This window comes from Balaenoptera acutorostrata, chromosome 6 (genome assembly GCF_949987535.1).
Source record: "Balaenoptera acutorostrata chromosome 6, mBalAcu1.1, whole genome shotgun sequence".
NCBI lineage: Eukaryota > Metazoa > Chordata > Mammalia > Artiodactyla > Balaenopteridae > Balaenoptera > Balaenoptera acutorostrata.
In genome coordinates, this window is record NC_080069.1 from 119,129,628 (window position 1) to 119,147,828 (window position 18,201).

The 18,201-nt window shown below is 52.2% G+C and overlaps 1 protein-coding gene across 1 annotated transcript in view; it reads left to right on the forward strand.

Annotated features, from left to right (window-relative positions):
* PRRX2 (paired related homeobox 2) overlaps nt 1–17,304 on the forward strand; it is a 48,802-nt gene extending 31,498 nt beyond the window's left edge. Inside the window, exons 2-4 of the mRNA XM_057548910.1 lie at nt 14,033–14,220; nt 14,848–15,026; nt 16,014–17,304. Of these exons, the coding sequence (XP_057404893.1) occupies nt 14,033–14,220; nt 14,848–15,026; nt 16,014–16,149 (503 nt within the window). The 3' untranslated portion in view covers nt 16,150–17,304. The remainder of the gene's footprint in view (nt 1–14,032; nt 14,221–14,847; nt 15,027–16,013) is intronic.
* Nucleotides 17,305–18,201: the final 897 nt, after the last annotated feature.

Consider the following 18,201-nt stretch of genomic DNA (forward strand, 5'->3'; position numbering starts at 1 on the left):
AGCTGCCTTCAAATGTTAGCAAGGTGGCCCTGGGGAAGAGTTCCTCTGTGCTGTCCCTCGCTTGAAGCATAAACTGGGGGACCCACAGGGAAAGGGATTATGACTCACTGCAATAGAGAATTTTCTAGAGTCAGGGTTGACTGTCATCTGCGTGTGACTGGGACCAGTTAGAGATGTCACAGATGGCTCTGTGCCCCCCAAGCTCTGAGTGCACCCTGCCGGAGAGGCTGGTGGAGGCCGGGAACACAGACAGGCGCCCACCCCACTGACACACAGCAGGGGATACTCAGCCTTGAGGGCACCAGGGCTCATGAGCCTGGGGGCGTGGGGTGGGGGGGGTGTGGGCAGAGCACTCAGATGTGCTCAAGTAGAACAGGGGGGCCAGCTAAGCCACAGGAAACCGGAGTGGTCTCTGCATCCAGCCACAAGCCCTCGTCCTGACTCCCAGCAGGTGCTGGTTGCGGGCTTTGAGAGGTCCGGAGCTCTTAAGTGGAAGAAAGAAAACCCACACTGGGTCCTTAGCAGCAACTTCATCCTGGTCCGGAAATGGTTAATGAGGGCAGCTTCCACTGCCAGATGCCAGCTACTTAGGGGACAGACAGACTGGACATAAGCTCCCGCTTCATTGCTGCCTGGCTGTGTGACCTGGGTCAGCTACTTCACCTCTCTGAACCTCACTGGCCCCGACTGAGAACAAGGCTTACTAACAGCCCCTTCTGCATCATAGAAGGCAGGGCTTTGTAACCCAGTGCCAGGCACACAATAAAAGTTCAGTAAATGGAAGCCAAAAAAAAAGGGTGGGAAGTGGGAGTCCTGTCCTCACCACATGCCCACACTGTGGTGAGCAGGGCAGCAGAAACACTCAAAGACAGCCTGGAGCTTCTCTGAGCTGAACCTCAAACTCACATTTTCCAGCGTGCCTGGAACTCACACATGGGTCATAAAAACCTGCAGTGATGCTTTAAAGGTCACCCTCTCTGGGAGTACAGCATCGACCCAGAGCTGGGGTCAGGGGAGGTCCCGCCAGCCTCGGAAGAGGGGCCGATGGGCACTGCCTTTATCTCAGCTGCTATCTGTGGGGAGCTGTGCAAGGGACCCCAAGGTGAAACAGGGGCAAAGGGACAGGTTCTCCTGGGGCACAAAAGCTGACTCTCCATCAAGCTGACTTTTTAGCGTGGCGGTCTGTGCACACGATTCAGAAAGTCTATGAACCACACCCCCCAAAAAAGTTACCTGCAAACTTCTGTGTGCACCTGTTTTTTTCTGGGGAAGGGTCCATAGAATTCCTCAGATTCCTCAAGGGGTTCATGACTGAAATGGAGGAAGAACCAATGAGCCACGGCCTGGGTTTCATTTTGGAAAAGTAATAGTGAGGGGACTTCCCTGGGTCCAGTGGTTAAGACTCCACACTTCCACTGCACGGGGCACGGGCTTGATCCCTGGTCGGGGAACTAAGATTCCGCATGCCGTGCAGCGCGGCCACAAAAAAAAAGAAAGAAAAGTAATAGAGTAGTGGGCATCTGTGTAGCCCACTGCGTTTAGCATGTTCTTGGGAAAGCCCTGGACTGTTCCATCCTCTCTGTGTCAGCTTGAGAGGGAGGCATAGATACTCTTCTTGCCCCAGTGCACAGATGGTGAAACCAAGGGCCCAAGAAGGGAAGTCTCTTGACTAAGGACACACAGGGTAACGTTTTCCTCAAGCTCAGATGCTTGGGAGAGGCTCTCTTGCTGGGCTGCTGGTTTGCCCCGCCCCCTGCCAGCCGTGCCCAATTGCTGGGTCAGAGACGCGCTCCTGCACGCCCCTCCCCAGGGAACCCAGAAACAGAGAGAGAGCAGGAAGGAGGAAAATGTGTGTTCTCAGGGGGTTGGACGTCAGTGGAAAGAACTTGGGGTCCCACTGCCTTGCTGGGAGCCCTTGGCTAAGTTGCTGCCCCCCCTCATGCCTCAGTTTCCCCATCGGCAAAAATGAGGGGCTTTGGGGACTTCCCTGGCGGTCCAGTGGTTAAGACTCTGCGCTTCCACTGCAGGGGGCACGGCTCGATCCTTGGTTGGGGAAGTAAGATCCCCGCATGCCACGCAGCGCGGCCAAAAACAATAATAATAATTAAAATAAATTTTTTTTTTCAATGAGGGGCTTTGACAGATAATCTGTAAGGATCCTTCAGGTCTGAGTCCTGAGAAGACAAGCGTAACAGGCTTGAGATCCCCAGAGCCATTTGCAGCTTTGTTTCAGAACCAAGCCACACGAAATCGGACCTTCTCTGCGCCCGACCCCCAGCCCTCGCCCTGACTCCCAGCAGGTGCTGGCTGTGGGCTTCGAGAGGCCCAGGAGCTCAGAGCTGGGAGAGGAAACCCCACACTGAGCCCTGAGCGGCAACTTCACCCTGGTCTGGAAATGGTTAATGAGCTTTCCTCCAGATACCAGCCCCTTATTAAAATGTAGGTTTTACAATAAATCTGGCATTTGGCCACCAACCTTAGATTAAAACCAGACGGGACAGACGCTAGCCCTCTTCTTAGACCAAATTTTAAGCAAAGGGCTGCTCTTCGTCCTGATTGGTTCCCGGGCTCCCAATCCCCCTGTACCCCCATTCCAGCCATGTGCACCCACTTTCTGGAGCTCGGCTTGGGGGTGTCGGGAACAGAGAAGACAGGGCTGACCACAGATGTGAACTTCTGGGTCCTGGAATGCTGAGGTGGGAGGTGATCAGGCCCCGGACCCAGAGGTTTTGGGGGCAGCAGGGGAGGTTCCAGGGACCCCAGAGCCTTTGAGATGGTCGGGGGTATCTGGCTTTTGACCTCCCACCCTTCTCTGTGCCTAAGAATAGGACACACGTGTTCTCTGCCTGGTAGCTTCATCCCTTTTTCCCTACTTGGGCCCAATGATCACATTTTTCAAAGGCTCCTGGGTCTCTGAAGAAGTTTTTTGGCCTCACGCATCCCCCTGTGGCGGCCCCCACGTGGAGACATTCTGTCCGGAGAACCCCGCCTTGTGGCGGCTGTCTTACTGAGCATTTCCCCAAAGACCCTGACCCAGAGTGGCTTTGGGGCTTCCCAGGCAGTACTGAGCCACTATCTGGGCCTTAGAGATTCTGTACCCCCCCCCCCAACTCCCTGTCACATCCCCGCCAAGCGTTCAGGGGATCTCCTTTCCTTGCTCTTCTCAGCCAATCCCAGTATTTCTCTCTATCCCCTCCCTTTTTTCTGTGTTCTACTTGTATGACGACTTTATTGAGATTTAATTCACATGACATTCAATTCACCCTCTTAAAGCATACAATCCAGTGATTTTTAGTCTGTTCAGTTGTACGACCATCACCACAATCGATTTTAGAACATTTTCATCACCCCAGAAATAAACCCTGCACCCTTTAGCCCTCACCCCCTCACCCCACCCCATCACCCTCCCCCTGTCCCTGGCAACCACTAAGCTACTTTCTGTCTCTATAGATTTGCCTATTCTGGACAGTTCATATGAGTGGAATCGTACATTATGTGCCCTTTTGTCAATGGCACTGTCTTCTTTCACTCAGAATAATGTTTTCAGGGGTCATCCACGGTGTGGCATGGATTAGTACTTCGTTCCTTTTTATAGTCGAATAATATTCCATTGTATGGATATTTGGGGTACCCACTCATCAGCTGATGGGCATTTGGGTTGTTTCGACTTCTGGGCTATTATGAGTATTGCTGCTATGAACATTCATTCGTATCCAAGTTTTTGTGTGGACATATGTTTTCATTTCTCTTGAGTATACAACTGGGAGTGGAATTGCTGGGTCATATGCTAACTCTATTTTTAACATTTTGAGGAACTGTCAGGCTGTTTTCCAAAGTGGCTGCATCACTTTTCATTCCTATCAGCAGTGCCTGAGGGTTCTGATTTCTCCACATTCTTCCCACCACTTATTATTTGCCTTTTGATTCTAGCCATCCTAGTAGGTGTGAAGTGGTATCTCACTGTGATTTTGCTTTGCATTTCCCTGATGGCTAATAATGTTGAGCATCTTTTCATGTGCTTATTGGTCATTTGTATATCTTCTTTGGAGAAATGGCTATTCAGATCATTTGCTCATTTTTAAATTGGACTATTTGTCTTTTTATTGTTGAGTTACAGGAGTTCTTGATATTTTCTAAATACAAGTCTCTTATCAAATATATGATTTGTAAATAGTTTTCCCATTCTGTGGGTTCTCTTTTTACTTTCTTGATGGTGTTCACAAAAGTTTTAAATTTGAAGAAGTCCGATTTCTCTTTTTTTTTCATTTAATTGCTTGTGCTTTTTCTGTCATATCTAAGAAACCACTGTCTGGCCCTTTTGAGGGTAAAGGGAACTGGCTTTGGAAGTTGAGACTTTCATCCCTTTTTGGAATGAGGGCTTCCTTCATCTATATAATCATTCATTCAGAAATATTTCTGAAATCAAACTACTTGCCCAGTCTTGGGGATACAGCAGTGACAAGGCAAACCCAGCCCCCACCTTCCTAGAGCTTAGAATGGAATGGAAGAGACAAGCATGAAGCAGAAAACCAAAACAGAAGAATGACTTAATTACAGATGTACTGGAGAGGGAGGAGGGCCCAGGAGCCTGTAACAAGGAGATCTGTTCTGGTCTGAGGGCTGGGAAAGACCCCCCAGGACAGGGCATCTAGTCTGAGATTAAAGGCCGGGAAACATTAGCCAGGCAAAAGGGGTGCAGTGCTCCAGGCCAGGAACAGCATGTGCAAAGGCCCTGAGGTGGCAGGAGCTCTTGCTGTCCGGTAAGGCAAATCACCTTGGCGCACTGGCCCCTCCACTGAGGTCTCTTGGGTGGGGGGGTCCAGTGGCCCGATGGAAGTGTGTGCAGCATGCCATGTCCTTAGTGCATATACAGAAGAGGTTCTAGACCCCAGAGAGATCCAGATGCATTGCAGCTGCCTCCAGGACCCTGCTGAGGATTCGAGAGGACATGCAGGGGCCTCCCCCGGCCTCCTCCAGACTCCAGGGTTACCCCAAGCCTGCAGAGGCCTCCTCATAGGGCTGGGCTAGGGCTGGGAGGGGGTGGGGGGCGCAGCAGTCCCAGGCTGAGGTGGCCCACGACCTTGTGTTCTTACATGCTGTCTGAGGCCTGTGAGATCATAGGGACATGGATAGGGCCCCAGGGGACCTCTCTGACTCCCTGGGCCCCGCTGTGTCTTCCTTCCTGAGATATTTTCTCCTTCTCTAGACTGGTAGCTATAAAAATGTATCAGCACCTTGGGTTTTTGTTCAAAATGAGTGAGGTGAAACATCCTCGGAGGGGCAGCTGGACAGTGGGTGTCGGTGGCTGACTCCCCTCCCCCACTGCCCCAAGCCCCTCCCTCCTGCCCTGTGACACATGCTGTCATGACTCAGCCCTGGCCAGGTCGCTATGGCTCCATAAGGAAGAACCTGGACCCTGGAGACAGCCCGGGACCGGGGCAGACTCTGAAGTCTTCCCACGCTCTTCCAGGGCCTCCTCATTTGTCTGTTCATCTCTTCATTCATTCACTCACTCAACACTCACCAAATATTTGTGGAGAGCTTACCCTGAGCCAGGCCCTGTGACAGGTCCCAGAGAGACAGAAAACAGTAAGTTCCAGTCCCTGCCAGACAAATGACCCTACATATACGCTGCAACGTGACAGAGCTATGATGGGGGGTCTGGGATGGCTTCCTGGAGGAAGCGGCATTCTGGGGAGACCTCAAGGTGAGCCAGGGAGGCAGAGAGAAGTCGCAAGCCCACGAACGGAGCGGGCAGAGGTCCACAGGGGAGAGGATGTGCACGTCCAATGTAAATCCTGACCTCAGGGAGGCTGCGAACCTGGGACAGCAGCACTGAGACCACCCCAGTCCCCCTGACCTGCCACTGCCCACCCAGGGGGCCTGAGGGGCCCCATCCAGTGGACAGAGCCCGAAAACCCTCAAGACAAAGGCCCCATCCTTCTGTCATGTTCACCGTCAGTTTGTCCAGGGCTGGGCTGGAGGCTGGGGCTATCTCCTCCCTCGGTTCTCCCTGCCAAGTGGCTACCAGGGGAGAAAAGAAAGGACCTGGGGTTGGCAGGGGGAGGACTGTCACTCTCTGTGTGACCCTGGGTAGGTCCTAGCCCCTCTCTGGGCCTCTCTCCCTCTTCTCCTCTGTGAGGCAGACATCCCTGCCTCCCATCTTGAGGTTGCTGGGGGCCTCCAGGGAGGTGATGCTGGGAAGTCCGCCTGTGTGATCTCACCCCCCTTTGTGCCTTAGCCCTGGTCCCTGAGTGTCCTGGACTGAGGCCGGCCTGTCCAAACATGAAAGCAGCTCTTAGCTCCTTGTTTGAGATGCTGGCTGGGGCGGAGCTGGCCTCCTGGGGAAGCCCCCGGAAGCCCAGGCGCCCTTCTCCAGATGGCTGCAGGCTCCATGCTTCTTCTCCTTCCTCCTCCCTTCTGTCCATCCTTCCTTCCTTCCTTCCTTCCAATGTGGGTGACGCACTTGGTGCCAGGCCTGACCCTGGCTCTGCCCTCACAGGTCTCACATGCCCCACCCCCTCAAAGCTACCCCACCCTGCGTGCTGTTGACAGCCCCCCTGCGCTGTGTGCGGGGGGCTCCAGCACAGACCCCAGCTCTAGAGATGCCCTTGTTGACTTCAGCCCCCCTCTTCTTGGCTGACCCATTCACCCTAAGCCCCTGGAGAGACCCCCAGAATCCCCCTGCATGAAGACCTGGGGGTACTCTTAGGGCCGGCCGCCCATGCCAAACTGGTGAAAAGCCTAGGCTCCGTGCCCATCCGCAGGTTTAAAAGTCCCAGCTCCAGCCTTGACTGGCCACATGGATTTGGCAGGTTGCTTAACCCTGTGCCTCATTTTCCTCGTCCATAAAATCAGGCTAAGAGCACGCAGGTCTGATGGTTGTGAGGGTTCAATGAGGTGATTCCTGTTACTTCCGTTTCTCAGCGAAATTCCTGAGGCTGGGACAGAATAAAGGCTTCATCCAGCGCCACGCTGCTGGTGCGCCAGGGCCAGCCTGAGGTCCTAAACCAGGAGGACCCCCGGCTCCTTAACCGCCTGTACTGCCTCTCACTTCCTATCCGAGGAGGTGAGATTCTCCCCCAAGTCTCTCCTGGTGGCATTTGAGCCAGGGATGCCGCCTCGCAGCAACTAGGGACACCGTTTCCAGAATTCCTGTCTGAGCCCTTCTCCCAGGGGTCTTTCAAAGGAACCCAAGTCTCTACCAAGAGACCTGGGTGTTTGGGGGGGGGCAGCCTCTCTGTACCCCCCACCTCCACTTCCTTCCTCAGACTTTTCTGGCTGTAAGTATTTCTGCAGCTCCGAAGCTCCTTTGACCAAGGCCCAGTGTTAATTTGTTAAATCCACGTCAAGGTCCTGGGGACGCGTTGTTTATTTTTGTGAACGTGTTGGCAGAGATCACATTTGGGGTGGGGGGAGGCTGCTTATTCGGTCAGAATAAATGCTAATTAATAAAAGTTATTTATTTGGGTTGGAGCTTGCCGTGGCCCCAGGGTCAGGCACAAACTGACTATTTGAAGCAAAAACAAACAGAGAGTGTCTCTCAACAGCTTGAGAAAGGCAGAAACGAAGAGGCTAGATTTATTTGTCTTAGGAAGAATTTGCAGTTAATTCCCTCCAGACTATTTAGACCCTTAAATTACAGGGAATAAGAAAAACCATGGGTGCAGGGGAAGGAGCCAGGAACACTTGATCATTTGGCCTAGAGCAGAGTTTTTAAATGTCTTTGGCCTGAAGTCAGCCAAATAAATTGTATGTGTGAAATAATTTAATGGCAGAAAACTGAGCACCAGTCACTTCTTTTTCATTGTAATGTAATAAGGGAGAGACAGCATGGCTGGCCTCCCCTATGTGAGGCTGTTTTTCTCTTCCCTCATCCCGCCCCTCACAATAGCCCCTAAACAGCCCACGTAAATGGAGGTGGTTTCAGGCTTTATTTTCAATCCCAGAGGAAAGCAGAACTTTTATTACGGAACAAAAGGAAACTTTGGGCACAGCCCTGACTTGCACGGAGCTGGCCCCAGTACTCGCTGGCCTGAGGCTTCAAGAGTATTTATTTTCCAAATGCTTTAAGCTCAAGCGTGGAACCCCCAGAGGACACACGCCTACCACAATCCACTTCTCAGGGGGTGATTCAGGAACTCATGGTAACGAATATCCAGCACATCTGCTGGGAAGCAGAGTCCAGCCCGAGAGCCCTGGCTGAGTCCAAAGCTGTGGGTTCGAATCCTGGGTCACCTCCAAGAGGCTTTGTGAATCTTCCTGAACCTCGGCTGCCTCTCTTCAGCCTCTGCCCACAGCAGGGACCAGAGCCATCTTTCTACTGTGGGCGGGGCGGAGGGAGAAAGATCTTTGTCTTCAGGCGGGAAGAGGGTTGCACACAAGGAAGAAAGCCAGGAGCAGCGAGCATTTATCAAGCGATTACTATGCTCTTGGCACTGAGTTCAATTCAGCTCCTCCAGGAACTCTGTGTGACCTCAGGCAAGCCGCTGTCCCTCAAGGCTCCCAGAGGTGAGGTCTTCCTCCCGGGGGGCTATAGGATGGAGACTCGGGGACCTTTCCGCACCCGTGAGATGACATGATCCACAGTGTCTCCCAGAGCTGGGGCGGAGAGTGTGACAGACCCCCGCATCACCTTCCCTGGGAACCGCGGGAGGCGACCCCCTCGGAGACAGGCTCACAGCCCAGGCCGCCTGAACCTTCCCACAGACACGGATTCCAGTCCCCGCTGTGTGATCTTGGGTGAACCTCTCAGAGCCTCAGTTTCCCAGTGTGTGAAATGGGGTAATGCCTCATAGGGCAGATGCCAGGATTCAGTGGATGGAAGCGGACAGAGCGCTTGGCATCCCTCCTGCCCAAACCAACTTTTCTTGAGCGCATCCCATCATAGCTGCCTTGATGGGAACCCCCGGGGAGATGTGACTCCAGACCGGTGGAGACCAGCTGGTATCAGGGGTGGTGAGAGCCTGGGGTTGTTGGGAGGGGGGTTAAGCGCCCTTGTGTGAGGGTTTCAGCTCCAAGGTACCACGCAGTTTGGCCAAAGAGCGGAGTTGTTTCTTCCGGCGCCCACTTGGAGGGGGCCGAGGCTGCAAAATGATTTTCATTTCAACACCCTCAGTTTTGAATTGCTAAATTTCCTGAAAAATTCTCCTTTTTTGGCAGAAATGCCTCCTGCGTTGGGTTTGTGCCCAAGAAGCGTTGCCTGAAGGGGGGCGGAAATCGGCTCGCGATGGCTGGTGTTCCAGAAGCTTCCGTCCGCTCTCGGGCTCTTGATCACACAGGTTTTCAGCGCTCAGCCCTTGTTATTTCAGTTTAAGGTTTCTTCCAGCTCAAGGGGGTGGGGAGCGGGGGGGGGAGAGCCATTCGCTGGCACCAGACATTCTCATCCATCTTCACCTTTTCTTGGAGGAAAGGGGTGAGGAGTGAAGACTGAAGCGGGTCCAGGAGAAGAGGCCAGCTCGCCCGGGGCCGCTCCGTGTTCCCTGCCATTGCCTACCCCACCCCCAGATGTGTCCCACGTTTGCAGTACTTCCCAAAGGGGAAAAGTACTGGACCTCAACTCCTGGTCCTCCCTCCAAACCAGGGCCTCTCTCTCTCAGCTCTATGGACACGGTGAACCAGAGAATTCCCGCATGCGGGGCCTTACTCGGCAGCATCCCCAGCCTCTGCCTCGATCCCAGGAGCTCCCCCTCTCCCAGTCCTGACCATCAGAAACGTCTCCGGACAGATGTCCCCTGGAGGCTAAATTGCCCTCTGTTGAGAACCACTGGTCCAAACCAAGTAAGGTCATCTTCTTCCAGGCATCCTGCCTGATTCCTGCCTGACAACCCCCGACCCTACCCCCGATGCAATTACTTACCAGGCTCATGGAACAATTTAGCCTCCGATCAAATCAGCTGGTTGCTCAAGAGTCAGTAAACCCTGCTAACCTGGGAGCTCATTCAAAAGCCAGGATTGAGTGGTATCCATGGCTGGGCCTGGAATGTTCTAGATGCTCAGCTGAACAACTTCTCAGCATCGTGTGAAGAACATAGCATGTATAAAGGGAATGTGTAACTGGGGAAGCAAAAATACAAGGTGTGGCCCCAAATCCAAAACGTTGACAATGCATTCTGTTGGCCCAACTGTGGGCAAAACCGACCTTCCTATCCACCACTGCTGGGAAGCGTTATGGGGGATTTGGCCACATCTAGCATTTTACTCACTGGCCAAGCAATCCCACTTCTAGGAATCTGTCCCAAATATTCGCTGGCAAAAACAGAAAATCATGTTTGCACGAGGTTATTAATTGTGGCATTCTTTAATTGCAAAAGATTGGAAACACACTACGTGCCCATCCATAGGGCTCTGGTTTTAGTTGACTAAACCACGGTACATTCGCACAACCGAGTGGTACAGAGCTGTGAGAAGGTACATGCAGGACTTCTCTGCACTGGATGGAGGAATCCCTGGGATGTATTGCTCAGTGGGAAAAAAGGGAGATGCACAACAGGAGATGGTCTGCTATCTTTCAGTAGAAGAGGGGGAGAAAATATTATACTTGAAAAAAATATTTGCAAAAAGCAATGCTGGGGACTTCCCTCGTGGTCCAGTGGGTAAGGCTCCGTGCTACCAATGCTGGGGGCCTGGGTTCGATCCCTGGTCTGGGAACTAGGTCCCGCATGCATGCCACAACGAAGAGTCCACATGCTGCAACCTAGAAGTCCACATGCCATAACCAAAGATCCCACATGCAGTAGCTAAGACCTGGCACAGCCAATATAAATAATAAATAAATAAATAAATAAATAAAATATATATTTTTTAAAAAAGCAATGCTGGAAGGATAGAGCAAAGACTAATTTAAAAATTGTTCTGATATGTGGAGGGAGGGAACAGGAGGGAAAATATAATATGGAAATTAATGCAAATAAAGAGGGCTGGGTTTATTGGGCCAGGTGGAGTGATCTCTGGAGCCAATTAAATACGAAGAGGCAAGCTTCAGTTTTGGGACTTCCGTGGTGGTCTAGTGGGTAAGAATGCAAGCTCCTAGTGCAGCGGGCCTGGGTTCAATCCCTGGTCAGGGAACTAGATCCCGCATGCATGCCACAACTAAGACCTGGTGCAGCCTAAATAAATATTTTTTTTAAAAAAGAGAGAGACAAGTTGCAGCACCAGTGTGTTCAGCGTGATCTCATGCTTGTAAGTTTTTTTAAATGCACGTTTGTAATTTTGTAAATCTTGGGGAGCAGAGTCGGGAGAAAGGAGTAGCTTGTTTTACTTTGTGCCTTTCTGTGTTGCTTGAATCTGTTACTGCAACAAGCAGGGACATTATTTGGTTATTAAAATATACTTTTTTTTTCCTTACATGAAATCTCCAGATTTTTTAAAAATTAAATTTAATATTTATTTATGTTTCTCTCTTACTTTTGAATTTTGAGGTAAAGTTTGCATACAATAGTGTAGAAATCTTAAGTGGACCCTTCACTGAGGTTTTTTTTTTTTTTTCTTTTTTTGTTGTTTTCTTTTTTTTATTATACAGCAGGTTCTTATTAGTTATCTATTTTATACGTATTAGTGTATATATGTCAATCCCAGTCTCCCAATTCATCCCACCACCCCCCACCCCACTTTCCCCTCTTGGTGTCCATACGTTTGTTCTCTACATCTGTGTCTCAATTTCTGTCCTGCCAACCGGTTCATCTGTACCATTTTTCTAGGTTCCACATATATGTGTTAATATACGATATTTGTTTTTCTCTTTCTGACTTACTTCACTCTGTATAACAGTCTCTAGGTCCATCCATGTCTCTACAAATGACCCAATTTAGTTCTTTTTATGGCTGAGTAATATTCCATTGTATATATGTACCACATCTTCTTTATCCATTCGTCTGTCAATGGACATTTAGGTTGCTTCCATCACCTGGTTGTTGTAAATAGTGCTGCAATGAACATTGGGGTGCATGTGTCTTTCTGAATTATGGTTTTCTCTGGGTATATGCCCAGTAGTGGGGTTGCTGGGTCATATGGTAATTTTATTTTTAGTTTTTTAAGGAACCTCCATACTTTTTTCCATAGTGTATCAATTTACATTCCCACCAACAGTGCAAGAGGGTTCCCTTTTCTCCACACCCTCTCCAGCCTTTGTTGTTTGTAGATTTTCTAATGATGCCCATTCTAACTGGTGTGAGGTGATACCTCATTGTAGTTTTGATTTGCATTTCTCTAATAATTAGTGATGTTGAGCAGCTTTTCATGTGCCTCTTGGTCATCTGTATGTCTTCTTTGGAGAGATGCTTATTTAGGTCTTCTGCCCATTTTTTGATTGGGTTTTTTGTTTTTTTAATATTGAGCTGCATGAGCTGTTTATATACTTTGGAGATTAATCCTTTGTCCCTTGATTCATTTGCAAATATTTTCTCCCATTCAGAAACAACAAACAAGTCTTTTCTTCTTGTTTGTAGTTTCCTTTGCTTTGCAAAAGCTTTTAAGTTTCATTAGGTCCCATTTGTTTATTTTTGTTTTTATTTCCATTACTCTAGGAGGTGGATCAAAAAAGATCTTGCTGTGATTTATGTTAAAGAGTGTTCTTCCTATGTTTTCCTCTAAGAGTTTTATAGTGTCGGGTCTTACATTTAGGTCTTTAATACATTTTGAGTTTATTTTTGTGTAAGGTGTTAGGGAGTGTTCTAATTTCATTCTTTTACACGTAGCTGTCCAGTTTTCCCATCACCACTTATTGAAGAGACTGTCGTTTCTCCATATCCTTGTCCCCTTTGTCATAGATTAGTTGACCATAGGTAAGTGGGTTTATCTCTGGGCTTTCTATCCTGTTCCATTGATCTGTTGATCTATATTTCTGTTTTTGTGCCAGTACCATATTGTCTTGATTATTGTAGCTTTGTAGTATAATCTGAAGTCAGGGAGTCTGATTCCTCCAGCTCTGTTTTTTTCCCTCAAGACTGCTTTGGCTATTCGGGGTCTTTTGTGTCTCCGTACAATTTTAAGGATCCAGATTTTTTAATGTTTGATTAAATATTCTTTTTTTTTTTTTTTGAAGTATAGTTGATTTACAATGTTGTGTTAATTTCTGGTGCACAGCAAAGTGATTCAGTTAAATATATATATTCGTTTTCATATTCTTTTCCATTATGGTTTATTACAAGATATTGAATATAGTTCCCTGTGCTATATAGTAAGACCTTGCTATTTATCCATAAAATATACATTTTTTATTAAGGTACACCAGACCCTGAACCAGACAGGGTTGGTTCTAAGTGCTGGGTGAGTGCAGTGGAGGAGAGGGGATTCCATATGGACTCAAGTGGTCAGGGAGGGCTCCCTGGAGGAGTGAACAATGAGCTGGGCCCTGCAGGAGGAAGGGTCAGCAGTTCAGCCCTTGGGTAAAATTGAAATGTGGAAATAGTAGCTGAACATCCCCCCTCCCTTCTCCCTCTGTAAATGGGGTGTGAAGAGCACCTGTCTATAGGATTCCTGTGAGCATCCAATGATCTGTGGGTGCCTGCAGTGGACCCTTGGAACTGTGACTCTCACTGCTCTTTTTTAATATATTAATATAATTCAACAACAAATACCCGTGGAGGGTTTACCATGCCCCAGAGCCTGAGCTAGAAGCCGAGGACACGTAGATGTCTCCAGCGGCCCGCCCCCCACCCCAACCAGGTCAGTTGTCCCTCATGGCGGTGGGTGTTTGTCCCCAGGCTCCGCAAGATGGGGACCTGGCTGCTTTTGTTCACCATTATATCCCCAGGGCCCTAGTCCTGTGCCTGCCACCTAGTAGGTGCTCAGTAAATGTGTTGCAGAATGGATGGATGGATGAAGGAATGAATGAAGGAGTGAATTAAAGGGAGGTGCTGCTGCTCTCGGGCTGCACCATCCATCAGCAGAGGGAGACACAGGTAAAAGGCTCAGAGCACATTGCTGAGCTGGCGCCTGAGTCGTGACCATCTCGGCACCTCCGGGCTGGGGGCGCTGCGGGCACCCACCGCGCGCTGTCCGCCGCCCCGCTGACCCTCGGGCCCCTCCGCAGGTGAGTGTCCCAGCCCCGGGCGCGGCGGCGCCGCCAAGCGGAAGAAGAAGCAGCGGCGGAACCGCACCACGTTCAACAGCAGCCAGCTGCAGGCGCTGGAGCGCGTGTTCGAGCGCACGCACTACCCCGACGCCTTCGTGCGGGAGGAGCTCGCCCGGCGCGTCAACCTCAGCGAGGCGCGTGTCCAGGTGAGTGCTTCCCATCCGTGGGCCCCCCGGGGGAGCGTGCAGCCACCACTCACCCAGGGATAAGGAGTTGCCAAAGTGAGGTGTTTAAGAGCAGGACCATCTGAGGCCAGGAGGGCTGAGGTTCAAATCCAAGCCCTGCCACTGACCAGCTGTGTGACCTTGAGCAAGTTACTCAGCCTCTCTGTGCCTTAGGTGCCTCCCTGTAAAATGAGGATCACGTGGGTCTGTTTTATAGGGTTCTTACGGGAATGAAAGAAGCTGATATCTTTGTAGCTTAAAGCAGTGCCTGGCACAGGGGGTTTGGATAAATAAAAGTCGTTTTAAAGTGTTCAGTGCTTGTTCCGTGCCACCCCTGAGCTGAGTGCCCAGCATGCACCTCTCTCATTACAACCTCACAGCAGCTAAGTGCTCATCTATTCATTCTTTCTTTCATCCACTTGCACATTCTCCAACACATACTTACCCGGCGGCAGGCACCATTTATCACCCCCATTTTACAGATGAGAAAATTGAGGCTCAGAGAGGTGAAGTTGCCAGTGCAGGGTGGGTGGCAGAGCAGGCACACACTGGGTCCGAAAGGACTTGGGTCCCCTCGGCAGCCCGCTCACCCCTCCTTCCCGCCCCCAGGTCTGGTTTCAGAACCGCCGGGCCAAGTTCCGCCGAAATGAGCGGGCCATGCTGGCCAACCGCTCAGCCTCACTGCTCAAGTCCTACAGCCAGGAAGCCGCCATCGAGCAGCCCGTGGCTCCCCGGCCCACTGCCCTGAGCCCCGATTATCTCTCCTGGACGGCCTCGTCCCCCTACAGGTGAGAGCGGGAACCCTTTTGGGTCGCAAGCAACCAGGGGACCCCGTGGGGTGTTTTAGGGCCCAGACTCCTTTGAGGATCTGAAGAGAGCTGGGAAAGGTGCCCAGTGCCCCGTGGACCTGGGGTGCACCAAGGGGTGTGTGGGCAAGCGTGTGAGTGTGTGGAGGGGCGAGAAAATGAGGCCTGTTTGGAAGGAGTGGAGAACCCACATCATCCTGAGGAAGCTGAAAACCTGCAGATTTCTAGGCTGGCACGAGCGGCCCAGCACCCTTCGTCAACCATCCTGGAGAGAGGCCGGGGGGCCGAGGGAGTGGTTCCCTGTCCCAGGGGCCTGGCTGGGACCCAGAGTCAAAGTCTGGGGCAGTTTTATCCCGGTCAAAGCTGGGGAAGGGTGGCAGGGCAGGAAGGGAGAGGGAGGAGGGTGCTGGCGAGTTGGGTTTCTGCACCCCGCAGCTCCAGGGAGTGCCATCCACCCCTTAGTCTGTGCGAGCAGCTCTGCTGGAGCCATGGTCTCGTGAGAGGCAAGAGCCAGTGGGTCGTGGGATCTGAGTCCTAGTGATGCCCACGCTAGCCTCACAGCTCTCCCAGCTCCCTCCCTGCCCTGCTCTTACCTGGGGCAGGAGGACCTCCAAGAGGCCTCCTTCCATACAGGTGTGCGTTCATCCCAGCCCCATCCTGCTGTGTGCCAGGCCCAGGGCAGGCGCTAGGGGTGAAAAGGACTCAGGCCCTGCTCTCAGGAAGCTCCTGGTCCAGCGAGGAAGGACCACAAGCCTACGGGGCCGCTCCATGTCCCAGGGCTGACTGTGGGCACTTCTGCCTCTTCCCCCCAGTCTTGTAGCCCCAGGGGAAGACTTCCCAGCCGAGTGAGCTGAGGAGGGGAGGCAGGAGGACCAGAGGCTGGGGTCCAAGACTGGCCACCAGAGGTGGCCAGCCCCCGGCAGTCTGCCAGCCACAGCAATATGTCCTTGTGTCTTATGTCGCCCCCAGCACGGTGCCGCCGTACAGCCCAGGAGGCTCAGGCCCTGCGACCCCGGGGGTCAACATGGCCAACAGCATCGCCAGCCTCCGTCTCAAGGCCAAGGAGTTCAGCCTGCATCATAGCCAGGTGCCCACGGTGAACTGACAGCCAGCCCCACCAGGACCCCGCTGCCTCCCTGGTCTCACAACAGCAGAAAAGAGGGCAGACACGCAGGAAGGTGACCTTCTCCTGTCCCCTGTCTCCAGGACAGGCTGGGTGGGCTCTCCTGGCCCCTCTCTTCAGCCCGGACTTCTGGGCCCAAGAGGCTGCTGAGATGCCCAGAGCCTGGCTCAGCCCCTCATCCACGGCCGCTGGAGACTGCGGCCCCTGACCCCTGGAGGTGTTGGGCTGGAAGGCTAGAGCAGCGGCTCACCAAGGACCTCACTTACTTTGTGTATTAAAGCCAAAAAGCTGTTGTCTTTAAGAAATAAAAAAAAAAAATTTTAAGCCCCAAAAGATTGCGGGAGGGCGGACAAGGGCAGCAAACCGATGAAGGAACGGCCTTTTGGGGCCCGCTGCCCTCGTCTGTGTGCCTCTTTCTGCAGGAAGTCCTCCATCACCCTGTAGAGCCCCAGGGGTGGGGAGCGGGGTAGGAAGACAGAGACCTGCCCTGGAACCCCTGACACCTGGGTGTTTGGGAGAAACCTTGATGTGTGACCCTGGCCAGGACCCGAACCCTCTCTGTGCAGGGAGTGTCTCCCCTGCCCTATGGCAGGAGCAGAGGGTGTGTGGAGGCAGACGCTAGAATTAAATCCCTTGCTGTTGGGCATGCAGAAGCTGGGGGTCCCCTGGGCATTTGACTGTGAGGGACCCGGGCAGATGGCCCAGAATGTCGGGGTGCAGAGTGGAGGTCCCAGGTGGGCTCACAGGACAGACGGGTGGTCCTAACAGACAGGGCCACCAGAGACCTTCTTCCAAGTCCTCCAACCTGCCGTTTCAGAGATGATCACTGGGGGTGACAGAGGACACATGTGCCACCAGGCACTGACATCACTTATGAGGAGTCTGCAGAAAAATGGGGGGTGAGGGGAATGGTCTGAAGCCAGCCCTCTCCACCTGGCCCCATGCCACGCCTCCTGATGGGCCCACCCTCCAGGGAAGTTAAGAGATCATTTCTGGGAATTCCCTGGTGATCCATCCGGTGGTTAGGACTCGCTGCTTTCACTGCCAGGGCCCGGATTCCATCCCTGGTCGGGGAACTAAGCTCCCAAAAGCCATGCGGCCGGAAAAAATAAAATAAAATAAAGCGATCATTTCTGCAACCAGCCCCCAGAAAGTGAGACAACACTTCCCGACCCCCAGAGGACGCAAAGATGCTCAGCCCCTCCAGAGGGGCGGCCCTCACAGTGACACAGACATCACACCTCTGGACTTCCATGGATGGACCCCGTTTCTCTAGTCTGCCCCACCCACACCACATCAAAGCCCCCCCAAAGGGCCAGTGTCCCCCCCCACCAGCCACAGGCTGCATCTTCCAGGTGACCTTGAATAGGTCAAAGCCACGTGACAATCCTAACACGAGGGATGGTCCCCATTTTTGTTTTAGAAGGTGTAACTAACCCCTGAGTGAGGTGAGGACCCTCCCCATCTCCCCCAATTTACCCCCAGAGATTCTTCCCCATCCTCCATCGGGAATTCCACCATGAAAACACGGTCTGGGCTTCCCTGGTGGCGCAGTGGTTAAGAATCCGCCCACCAACGCAGGGGACACGGGTTCGAGCCCAGCTCCGGGAAGATCCCACATGCTGCGGAGCAACTAAGCCCGCGAGCCACAACTACTGAGCCCGTGTGCTGCAACTTCTGAAGCCCGCGCACCTAGAGCCCGCGCCCCACAACAAGAGAAGCCACCGCAATGAGAAGCTCGTGCAACGCAACGAAGAGTAGCCCCAGCTCACCGCAACTAGAGAAAGCCCGCGCGCAGCAACAAAGACCCAATGCAGCCAATAAACAAATAAATAAATAAGAAAACAAAACAAACAAACAAAAAAGAAAACACAGTTCTTGTGGGGTGAGCTTTGTCCCCTTCAGATGGGCCAACAGGCCCTGGGGACCATCGTCATGTGACTTCCCTGTGGCTGGGCAGTTGGGACTCTGCCCGGGGCGGGGAGGGGGGAAACAATGAGGGGGAGGCACAGACTCCAGCTGAAGGCGTGGGGA